This window comes from Mauremys mutica, chromosome 22, assembly GCF_020497125.1.
Source record: "Mauremys mutica isolate MM-2020 ecotype Southern chromosome 22, ASM2049712v1, whole genome shotgun sequence".
Lineage (NCBI taxonomy): Eukaryota > Metazoa > Chordata > Testudines > Geoemydidae > Mauremys > Mauremys mutica.
This window is the reverse complement of record NC_059093.1, coordinates 8,558,337-8,570,592: the sequence shown is the minus strand read 5'-3', so window position 1 is coordinate 8,570,592 and position 12,256 is coordinate 8,558,337. Positions and strand designations below refer to the sequence as shown.

Genomic DNA, 12,256 nt, shown 5'->3' with positions numbered 1-12,256 from the left:
TCTGCCATGCACACAAACGTGTTTGGAGCTGTCTATTAGAACACAAAGACAGAAAGAAAGAACCCACACTGTGAAGAGCGTGTATGTGATCATCCCCTAATGTAATTTAACGAAGCACTGAAGCATTATTCAGCCATCGTGACATCTGAGGTCAAATAATAAACCTGACACCAAAATGAATGCATGTTTCTCTCTCACCTTTCTTTGCTGTTTGGTCTGTTCCATGGCATGTGTTTCCATATCACCCCAGCAGCATCTACGCTGTAACCATGCACCATTAAACGGGAGCCGCCTCCCCCACGCCTCTCTCACCTGCACAATGTTTCCGCAGTTCCCCTTGGTGTTGTTGATCTGGAAGGAGATGAAGTCTTCTCCTTCGATGCCGGGGCAGTGGCGGTCATTCACGCGCACGCCTTCTCTCTCAAAGCCCAGCTGGAAGAGCTTGCACTTGGAGATGGACACTTCCATCTGTGCCGCTTTGCAGGTCACCTCTGCGTCGATGATGTCATGCGTGTCTAGGAGCAACACAGGCGGTTTTAAAGGACGATAAACAACTGAGAGTCAGCAGTGAGCTGGCCAATCGGGGGGGGATGTTCTGGGCACATCAGCATTAGAGATTATAGAACTGCTGGTTATTGTACCATCAGTAGAGCTGGAACCAGTGAGGGCTGTAAAGAATAGGGATGGATCTGAACCAGAACACTAGGTCCGACAGTCCCACCTAACCCACTGACTTTGGGAAAGTCAGATCCAGATCTGGATCTAAACTCGTGACACTGGCCCCCCACTACAGAAAAAATGTGGAGAAATTGGAGAGGGGGGCAGCAAAGATGATTAGGGGGCTGGGGCACATGACATATGAGGAGAGGCTGAGGGAACTGGGATTGTTTAGTCTGCAGAAGAGAAGAGTGAAGGGGGATTTGATAGCAGCTTTCAACTATCTGAAGGGGGGTTTCGAAGGGGATGGAGCTCGGCTGTTCTCAGTGATGGCAGATGACGGATCAAAGAGCAATGGTCTCAAGTTGCAGCGGGGGAGGTCTAGGTTGGATATTAGGAAAAACTATTGCACTGGTGAAGCACTGGAATGGATTCCCTAGGGAGGTGGTGGAATCTCCAGCCGTAGAGGTTTTTAAGGCCCAGCTTGACAAAGCCCTGGCTGGGATCTTTTAGTTGGGGTTGGTCCTGCTTGGAGCAGGGGGTGGGACTAGATCTCCTGAGGTCCCTTCCAACCCTGATATTCTATGATTCTATAATGTATTAAACTGTCCCCTACAATTCAGGCCCATCCCTAGCATAAACTGAACAGTACCCACAGCTGTTAGATGAGGATAGAAGAGGTTAATTGTTCAGAAGGGTGAACTCCCTTTTATAGGCTCAATTTGCACCCACCATTGAGTTGCAGGTGCAAGATGGATTAGCCAGAAATTCAAGTGCTCAGATTTGCACCTGCAGTTCATTTTCTGGCTGCAGATTGCACCCACTGACAGGGAGGCTGGTACTCAGTCCTGGCCTGAAGCACTTGCAGCGGCCGTGTGAGCCGCTGTCTTGAAAGTCGCCAGCCAGGATTACGCAGTGGGCTCTCCCATCTATACAGCATCAATGAATCACGCCAAAGACAAGCCTCGGAATTCAGAGGTCGATAGTATCTCACAGATAGTGGGCGAGGAGTTGGGCGACAAGATAGCAAGTGTGAAAAATCGTGACGGGGGTTAATAAGTGCCTATGTAAGACAGCCTCGAATATCAGGACTGTCCCTATAAAATCGGGACGTCTGGTCATCCTAGGTGGGAGGCCTGTCACAAAGGCAAGAGTGACAGAGCTGAAGGGGATGTCTTAGTGGTTTTAGCACCAGGTTTACTGGCAGTGTAGCCATAGGATAGTTTAAATTCTATTCTCTGGAGCTGTAAGTTGAAATCCTGGCAGCACTGACTCGGCCCTTCATCTCCCCAAGAGAGTTAGACTGACTTCCATGATGCTTCTAGGCCTCAACATCTGAGCTGTGGTGTGGATGTTAATGATCACAGAAGAGGTTTTCTAACAGTATTGGGGCTTTTGGTGGGGCGTTCTTGGCCTAAAGTCCTCTCCCTGGACACTATACAATGAGCTGATCGGCTGCCGCCTCGCACCCAGAGGTGGTTGCATTTCACTGGTGCATGTGGAACTGCCTCCCGCTTGGCCAACGTATCAGGGCGGCTGAACCCAGAGCTAAAAGCATGAGCTGCTCCTGTTCGAGCTCACGAGCCTAGGGCCCCCTAGGGTGGGGTTATAACAGCTCATGTCCTCTATAGATGGGTATCATGTAACACACGCCCCAGTGGGTTATATGGGTAGCCCTTTGGGAATCTTTTTGGGATGAAAGCTGGTACGTAAATGTCAGTTGTTGTTATGATTGGTCCTAGCAGCCCTACTCATGGACCAGGACCACGCTGCACTCGGCACTGGACAGACATAACAAAACGACCACCCCGAAGAGTTCACTATCTAAGTATCCTTACCCTTGTTATACAAATGAGGAAACTTAGGCACAGAGCAGGGAAAGGACTTGCCCAAAGTCACGCGCTGAGTCTGAAGACTAGAAGTCGTGACTCCCTGGGCACCGGCTATAACCACCAGACCATACTCTCCTAATCTCCAGGTCTTTTCTGGAGTCTTATTATTTATTTTGTTAACTGAATGTTATTTGTGCTGCCTTCAGAGTTCAATTATTTGTACAAAATAGAGCAAGGCAGATTAACTGTAACTTCATTAAGATGGATATGCTTGGTGCTTAGGAGTGTGCATTTGCGTATATTACCAGCTCTGGTGGTGCGAAGCTGCTGTGACTGCACCCCGTATGCCACCTCTTATGCATGCTACATGGGTATGAGTCCCTACTGACGTGCCTATGTGCTGGCTACTCTTCTGCATTGTCGCACCAGCCGGTCTGATGCTGACACTGTGAGAAAGGTTGCTAAGGTTTCCTAAAAGTTCTTGGCGTCTCGATCCTGTCCTGCAGCTTAAGCTGTCTTGATTCTTCTTTGCTCTTGGAGTTGTGACAACAAAACAGGTCTGAGATCTCAGGACATCTGGGTTCTTTTCTCAACTCTGCCAAAGATTTACTGGGTGACCTTGAAAATGTCACTTAACTGCTCTGTGCCTCAGTTTCCCCATCTCTAAAATGGGGGCAGCATTTCCCTATGTCCCAGGGTGGGGAATTAATTCATTGTCTGGAGAGTGCTTTGAGATCCTCAGATGGAAGGACTAAGGGATGGGCTAGGTGACTTCATTTGGAAGAGCTTTGGACAATGCTTTCGTAAAGGTTATTTGCATGGGGGATTGACAGGACACAGCTCAGACCCTCTGTGCTGGTCTAGACGGTTTTTGGGAAGTGGTGATTTTCTCTAGTGATGTATCTCTGAGCAGATCCAGGGGGGCATTAGCCACCCCTTGACACATCTGTTTCTGTGTCTCTTCCCTCAGGGGAGGCTGGTTTGAACTGAGGGCTGGGATACTTTTCTCACCTAATCCCCTTCCTATATTAGCCAGTTTGAAGTTTGCATATGTCGTGTTCTCGCCTACCTTAGACTGAGCACGTTTTGCACGGTCTGTGCCATTAAGTCACTCGAGCTGGGGAGGGGAATGCACGCACAGTACAGAAGAAGGGTCAAAAGTAGCTTGCAAAATCCAATGCCTCTGAACCCTGTTAATGGGACGGCGGCTCCCCATTCCCCATAACTGCAAGGTGAAGAACAAAGCTGAGCAGGTTTTCATTGCCAGTGAACTTAGACGACAAGCAATTTATATCCATTGATCGAGGAGGAGAGGACTGGGCAAAATTGATTTTTAATTTTTAAAAATGTATGCACATTTGTATGGAAATTAGGTGAGGCCCTGGAGCTCCCAGAAAGCTGAAAACAGGGCTGACTGAAGTAGCAGAAAATATGCCATTGGAAACGCTCCTTCATTGGCCCTTGATGGAAAGACTAGCTGAATTAACAGAAGTTTTCAATATCTAGGACTGAATCCTCATGTGGTGTAGATCTACATGGCGTCACCAAAATCAGAAGAATTATGTCAATTTACATCTGCTGAGAATTTGCCCCTGTATTTCCTTGATTGCATGAAAGTCTTCTCCAGGCAGGAGTCATCTTTCAGCATAGACAGGCTGTGTGATTTGTCTGTGGCTATTTCTGGGTTTGGTTCATGGTATATTATCCCACAGACTAACATGTTGGGTCTATGTAATATTATCTGCTTTTGTATTGTCCAGTCTTGCAACTTTGACAAGTTGTAAAACTGCATCATTCCATAATTTTATTGGAAATCACATGAAGCATGCAATATTTGGAAACATGTATGAGCAGTAAAATCATTTACCTTTTTGTACTTCTCATTGTCTCTTTCTTTATGAAAAACAATAAAAATCACAAAAAAAAAGCTCCATTTTTACCAGTGGGACCAGATTTTAGATGCCATCTGACATGTTGGGAGTTAAAATCAACCCAACACCACCTTGCTCTTCTACAGCACATTCCATTTGAAGATCTCATAACGCTTTCCAAACATTAATGACTTTAGGTAGCATTAGCCCTATTTTACAGATTGGAAAACTGAAGCATAGGGAAGTGACTTGCCCAGGGTCACAATGCAAGTCAGTGGCAGGGACAAGGAGCATTGACAAGTATGTCTCGGTGCTTTAATCACATAAACATCTTTCCTCCCTAGTGTACTGTAGCTCCACTTGATTTGAGGTTGGAACTTTGTGTGGGTCTGAGTGGGAAGTGGTTGCTGAAGGAGTTGGCTTATCTGTGTCCCATATATATACATAAGGCCCATTTTTAACTTAGTTAAAAACACCAGAGCAAATGTTGCAATTAGCCTCCCGAGACACGGAGTGGATGCATGTGGGATCACTCACTGTTTCCATAGGGTGGAGGTTCGATACAACCACACAGCTCTCCTCCATTGTCAAGCTCACAGCTTCTGTTGGGACAGTCGGCCCCCACACAGGGATCTTCAACCACTCCTGCTAAAAAGGAAAAGACAGACGAAGACAACAACTTTATTTTCAGACCAGTACCCAGACAATTCTTTATTACCCCACTAAACCCCTGCAGTGTTGGTAACTCCAGCAATTTTATCTCATGCTATTTGATGAGGGGTTTAAAGCCCCAGCTCCTGGAGTCATGTGAATACATGAGAATATCAGCTTTCCATTAAAAAAAAAAAGTAAGTTTCTAGCCCTCCTAGGGGACCTATCGCTAATTGCTCTGGCTCCCATCTCTCTGCACTAGCCTCGCGCTGACTGAGCCTTCAGTCTGGCCGGGTACAGAGGATGGTGCTCCTAAGCCATAGGCGGTACAGGGCAGGGAACGGAACAGGGTTAGACTAGCTCTCTTACAGCAATTCTCCTTCTCTATCCACTCGGTGCTGAGGATCCCGAAGGAGCGGCAGGCCTCCCCGTAGGCGGCGAGAGAGCCACAGAGCTGGAACTTCTTGTGGTTGTAGCAGCCATCGAGGAAGCATGACTCGTAGAAGGGCAGTGGATCCAACAGCCCGTAGCAGGGCTGGAAGAAGCCTTTCATGTCCGTCAGCTTGAGGCAGTAGCCGTCGCTCTGCAGCGTCTGGATCTGCACGTTGTCGCAGGCGGCGGCGTATTGGGAGTACTGGAGCTCGTTACAGCTGGGAGCGAGGGATTAAACGAAGGACATCAGCCTGGAATCGTGTGAAACAACCAGTCCCTAAATCCTCTCCTGAGGTGAAGCTACAGACAAATAGACTGCTCAGGTCACCTTGTTCTTTCCTCATTATTACCCCACTGTCTCCTCCCATGTATTTTCTAGTTCTTTTCACCTCTTATTAGGGGACACTCATGAATCCAGGGTGAAATTCACCCCTGTGTAGGCCAATACAAGGGCTATGGGCCACTTAAATCCCACATCCGCCAGAGACGCAAATGGGCCATAGTCCTTGGGCTGGCCCCTTTGAAGATTAGATTCCTCCCTAATCTTTGGTAAGCATCTCTTCACATCCGAGGCCAGGTTTTTAAAGGGCCAGCCTCTCTTTCCGTGTGTACGATTTGCACCTTCGGTGCTTGCATCCATAATTCCTGGTGGGTGGGATTTGCAAATGTGCTTAAGCCATCTAGGAACCCAAGCCCCACTGACTGACTTAAGTACTTTTCCCATCTTGACTGCTTCAGCTAGGAGTTTGAAAGGAATCTAAGGGTACCCAAATCCTATTGAACTTTAGCAGCATTTGAGTGCCTAAATCCCTTAGGCTATTTAGACAATCACAGGCTTAATTCCTCCTGCTTCCACAGCTAACTCTCTGACTTGCACCTACAATCAGGTACGTAGCCATCACCATCTAAACGGTAGACTCTATGCCTACCATGAACCATATGTGCAAGTACCACAGCCAGAACTTTGGCAGGTGCAGATTAGTTGGGCAGAGGGAGCCTTTGAAAATCTGGCCTGCTCCTGGCACACCTAAAACTCCTAAGATGTTGAGATCTCAGATTCAATCCCCACTGCTAATGACCCACTCCAGGAGAGGCAGCAAAGTAAGTGGTGGCCCCCCACAGGGATTTGAGCTAGGGAGATCTCTGCAGTTTAGAGCAAGCTTCCCCAGCCAGCAGGAGCATATAACCCACACCTACTCAGGGCAGTGTTCTGGGCCATGTATAGAGGTTGACGTGCCCACTAGAGTGCACCACTAGGAGTGCAGGATAGGGCCCAGGACATATGTTCAAAGCTGCCTTCCAATTAGGTAGGGCCAATAAGCCTTATCTCTATTTACCCCATTTTGGCAGTGTAAAGGAGCCCTAAAGTAGGCGTCTATGTAATTTACCCCCACGTTAAGGCCCCTTTGCACAACCAGAGTGGTGTGATATGGCCTTAGTGTAAATGATCCTTTGGGTTTAGGAATTGTCTTTTTGTCATCTATTTGTACAGCACCTTGCACACTGGGGTCTGGCTCTCAGGTGCTATGACAAGGCAAATGAACACCACTAAGGAGGGTAAAACCAGCAGGGTTCTCTAGAAATTACTCTACAAACCAAGAGAAATGAAGAGCAAATGATCTCATTTCTGTAGGTGATTTGAGCCCTCCTGTGGGATTCTATAGGGAGATAGAGTTTGCTACTAAATTCCATGGCAGAGTTCACACCACTCCAGATTATTGTTCCCTATTAAATACTACAGCTTTTCCTCCAGGGCTTGTTCCCCTGCAGCGAGCTGTGGCTGGGTTCCTGATACACAACATGGGGGCCCACTGGTGTCAAGGGCCGAACACTCACTGACTCCAAGAGGAACCTCTGCCGCATCTACACACGAGGCCCCAGGCTCACCTCTTCTGCATGCCATTGGTTTTCCAGCTCTGGGCCAGCACCACGCTGCTGACGACTGGCTTCCCCCTCAGGGTGACGTAATCGTCGGTCCGGTCCCCGTTGAAGTTGCCGCACAGGCCACACACTTTGTTCTGCAGCCGCTCGCTGATGCTGATTTTGATGATGTTGAAGCCGTTGTAGAGGATCTGGATATCCGGGCTGGTGTCGATCACCAGGAAGCCTTCCATGCTGTAGATTTTGGTCGCCAGCCCGGTGACGAAGGGGATGGTCACCTGGGTGCCATTCACCTACTCAAGGGGAGGAGATAATGCTGAAGCCACTCACCTCTCAACACTCCGCGCCAAGGGACTGACTGAACCTGATAGACACAGGTCCCTGCAGTGGGCAGCGTGGGGAACATCCCTTCATGCTGCCCCTCTCCCTGCCTGCCACCAGCCAGCTCCGTAACGGAGGCGGGGCAATGCCAGGATTCTGCCTACACCCTGTCCCTTTTGGAGTCTTCTAGCATTCTAGGAGGGAGACGTGCCTGGGATTTGCATTAGATTGTGCCAGCCCTTCACACAAGGAATCACAGAATCTCAGGGTTGGAAGGGACCTCAGGAGGTCATCTAATCCAACCCGCTGCTCAAAGCAGGACCAACACCCACTAAGCAAGACCAACACCCACTCAGCTCGACGGAGATCATCAGCTCTTTGAGACAGGGACCATCTGTCTGTTCGGCACCTAGCCCACAGTGGGGTCCTGAGCTAGGTGCTGAACAGATACCACCTTCCCCTCCCCCAAGCAGAGCTTCCTAGAACCTAAAAAGGGAAATGAGCCAGAGGCTCCATGAACTTCCCTAAAGCCTTTGCTGTGGCCAGCTGGTCACCCAGTGCTTAGATACTACGGTGATGGGCTGAGTACAACACGCTAATAGAGACAGTGTAGCCAGGGGGTGACGGGGATGTTCCTAATGCAGGGAGGGGGTGGCAATTGGCTTTTCCACTTTAGAGAATCCCAACCCAGCCCTGCCCCTTGGTGGCCAGATACTTTCCCTCCTCCCTGTGCCAGTGAGCTGTAGCCCAGTCCCGGAGAGTGGCTAGGACCCTACGAGTTTCAGGACAGAGCAGAGGAAACCCATGACCGGCGCTTTACCTTGATGGTGTTCCGGTCGCTGATGAGAATCTGCTCCTCGTTGATGTAGAAATACACGGGGGAGATGACGGTGAGGTTGGGCGACGACCATTTGTCGAAGTTGATGATCAGCTGGAAGGAGAAGTCGGGGAGCTTCTGGCAGATGGTGGAGAGGACGAAGGCGCAGTTGGCCGGGAAGTGGAGGAAGGCGCCGTCGAAGGTGCGGAAGACCCCGCCGCCCGCCGCCAGGCAGTAGGAGCTCTTGGTGCTGAAGCAGCCGCGGACGCCATTGCGGAGGGCACACTCCTCGTCTGACTTGCACTGCCGCGGGTCGCACTGGATGAGGTTGCGGCGGAAGCAACGGCAGCGCCGGGTGCAGTCGCTGTTCCAGAACAGCTGCTTGGGCTGAAGAATGAAGCAAGGGGAAAAGCCATATTACTGGGGGGGGGGGAGGGGAAATAAATCTACTGTGCTCCACCGTAAGGCTCAGCTCGGGAGCCCATCACCAGAGCCTCTGGGCTCATGTAGAATTGTAGTACTCTAGACTCTCTCAGCACAGTTGCCCACCCACTGTCCTGGCCAAACTTTGTGGAAGGAGATGGGCCTTATTCACAGTAGTATTATGGTAATGCCTAAAAGTTCCAGCTGCCATCAGGGCCCTGTTATAGAATCATAGACCCATAGGGTTAGAAGGGACCACCAGAGTCATCTAGTCTAACCCCCTGCCAAGATGCAGGATTGTGCTAGGTGCTGTACGTACACACAGTAAGGGACAACGCCCTGAAGAGCTGACAATCTAAACAGGTAGGACAGACAAAGGGTGGGAGGAAGAAAGGATTATTATCCCCGCTTTGCACCCGGGCAGCTGAGGGCCAGAGAGATAAGTGACTTGCCCATGGTCACCCGGGAGTCTGTAGCAGAGCTGAGATGTGGCCACAGATTGCACTGTAGGTCAACAGTGCAACTGTCAGACCCAGAGAGGTTGAATTCTGGTTGGAGGAGCTCTCTGCTGCCATCTCCTCTGGAGGTTTAAGTGGCAGCATGTCAATTTGGACAGCTCAGGCTCAGATAATCTGACCTGTGGGATAGAATTGGCAACACTTCAGCCAGTAGAGGGCAGTGGTAGCACATCCCCATGCTAGCAGTTATGTGGGAATCTCAGATCAGATCATTGATCTATCCAGTCCAATATCCCACCTCGAGAAGTGGCCAATACCCAATCCTTCAGAGCAAGGTGAAAAAACAACAACCCTATAATGCCAATAGCACAGTATTGTACACAGGGCAAAGAGTCTTTGCAGAGCCCTGGGAGATTCAGTTTATGCCCTAAAGCGTGAAATTTAATTAGCTTTCTGCAGAAGCACAAACCAGTGATTAATCATCATAAAATCAGCCAGCCCTTTGAAAAAGCCCAGCTGCAGGATTGGACGCTATGCAGCAACATTCAATAGACAAAAGGGTGACCAACAGATAAAAAGAATCCAACTGCACTGAAACCTTTGGAAGCTGCAAAAGTGAGGAAATTTGAAGTTGCCGTTTCCACAGCAACCTTCTCCTCTTTCACTCAAGCTCGCAGGGCTATAAATATCCTGTTGACCAACTTTTTGTACTGTTCCAGCAGAACACAAATTGACTTCAGCCCCTGTATCAGATTCATAGAACAATTGGACGTACGGGCTTGCTTTGCTTCTGATAAGAATGTAGGCACCGAAGTTTTCGAAGGAGAAAAACAGCCCCCCCGCGGGAGTATGGATGAAGACAACTAGTAAACAAGCCAGCCTTTTCGAGAAGCATCCTGCATTGGGATGATGTTAGCACAACAGACGTGCCGTGTTTTTTGCTTTAATGAGAGCCGCGTTAAATCTACTCTAGAGACAGATTTTCAAAGGGTGGATTCCTCCCAGGAGCCCACAACTTTCACTCACGCGCACGTTCTTTTGGGCATGATCATCTGTGTATGTGGACTGTTGCCTTGGGCTAAATTCCATCACCCATGCATGCAAAGGATGGCATCTATTGCTGATAAGCTTGCAAAAAGTGCATGCAAAATTGGCTGAGAGTAAGCATTTAGAAAGGTAAGAATTGCAACAGAATTGTGACACTTTTGAAAAGCCAAGACCGAAGAGTCCCGTTTTCAAACGTGGGCTCTGTAACTATACTCTAGTCTACAGCAGATAATGTCGACTGGTACAGTTATAGCGTGAATCCCCCTCGTGGAAGTAGTGGAGTTTCTGCAGGGACCTACGTGCTTTACCAGTTTAGCTGTGTCGACACTAGGGTTTTTGCTGGTATAAAATTTCAGGGGGCAGGGGGAACCATCCCCCTAACCAACAGTACTATGCTGTTAGAAGTTTCTAGACCTGGCCTTGAACAGTTGAGTCCGCTCCAGCTCTAGACACGCAGATCAGCATATCCACGCTCATCTGACACCCCTGAGCCGGTCAACCCCTGATCATCAAACTCAGTAAGTTAGTGGCAGTGAGGAACAGAACTCAGGAGTCCTGACTCCTGGTCCCCCTTCCCTCAGCTCATTGAACATTTCTTCCCTATACTACTAAATAAGTCCCTAACTAGGTGGGTGAAGTAATATCTTTTATTGGACCATCTTCTGTTGGTGAGAGAGAGAGTAGCTTTCAAGCTTACACAGAGCTCGGTGTTAGCTTGGAAGCTTGTCTATGTCATCAACAGAAGTTGGTCCAATATAAGATATTAACTCAGCCACCTTGTCTCTCTCATATCCTGGGACTGACAGGGCTACAACAACATTGCATACAAACAACAACATACACATACAGCTTCACTGATCTGACATTTTCAATGAGGAAGAAAATTACTCATCTCAAATGTCCCTCATTTTAGTCCCAAAGATATGCATATTCCACATGAATGGGGGCCCCTCAAACTCTTACTGTTGAAAATTATTTCCAGCAGAAATGCCGAATCGAGGAAATGAGGTGATAGACAGAGTTATTGATATTAATGAAAGGAATCCCATAACATTTGAGCTCTCCTCCGAGTACTGTGTACCCCTCATCTGCGGGCTTTCTGTGCCCAGTATTTGGGTCCGAGCATTTTGAGAGAGGCTAACCAACTTCTGTGCCCAATTTAAGCCTAAAATAACAACAACAACAACAACGAGTTATAAGCTACTGAAAAGCAGTGTGGATTAGTAGCAGTACAATAGCCACAAAGGTTCTGCTAGGCATGGTAGCATTAATTTTCAAGGGCACTAATATCGCCACTTTATTACTGTTATTTGTATTACTGTAGTGCCTAGGAGCCCCAGCCAAGAATCACGACTCCTTTGTGCTAGGCGCTGCACAAACACAGAACAAAAAAAAATGTTTTTGCATCTACAATGAGAACACCAAAGGTTTTTGGTCAATGAACTGTTTCATCCCGCTATCTAACGACAGTAAACCCTCAACTATTGGCGCGAGATCCTTCTCTGCAGTTACAGCAATATAGAACAACCTTCTCCGATCTCTCCACTTCATCTTTCGCATTCCATATCTCTCGCCTCCCTCTTGATTCTTCTCTTTCCTCTGCGGTTTATGGTTTTAACCCTGTAAAGTCTATTATGAGATTCGGGGAGCCTGATTCCCTCCTCTCACTTACACCCGGGTAAATTAGGAGTAAATCCACTCATGTCAGTAGCATGTATGGGTGTACAGAAGGGAGAAGTCAGCCCCACTGATTCATGCAAATGCTGCTATGCGAATTAAAGTTTCATTGTGTTGTATTTTTACTGCGAGCTAGACTAAGTTTCAGTCTCATTATTAAGAATTTGTCGTTCCATTACAAGGATTAAG

The 12,256-nt window shown here is 48.3% G+C and overlaps 1 protein-coding gene across 1 annotated transcript in view; it reads right to left on the bottom strand.

The window, feature by feature from the left end:
* Positions 1 to 12,256, bottom strand: part of LOC123354888 (tubulin-specific chaperone cofactor E-like protein) — a 97,187-nt gene that overhangs the window by 6,983 nt on the left and 77,948 nt on the right. The window contains exons 21-25 of the mRNA XM_044997267.1: positions 8,466 to 8,849; positions 7,331 to 7,617; positions 5,381 to 5,661; positions 4,898 to 5,008; positions 313 to 515 (exon numbers count right to left, since the gene is read on the bottom strand). Coding sequence (XP_044853202.1) covers positions 313 to 515; positions 4,898 to 5,008; positions 5,381 to 5,661; positions 7,331 to 7,617; positions 8,466 to 8,849 — 1,266 coding nt within the window. The remainder of the gene's footprint in view (positions 1 to 312; positions 516 to 4,897; positions 5,009 to 5,380; positions 5,662 to 7,330; positions 7,618 to 8,465; positions 8,850 to 12,256) is intronic.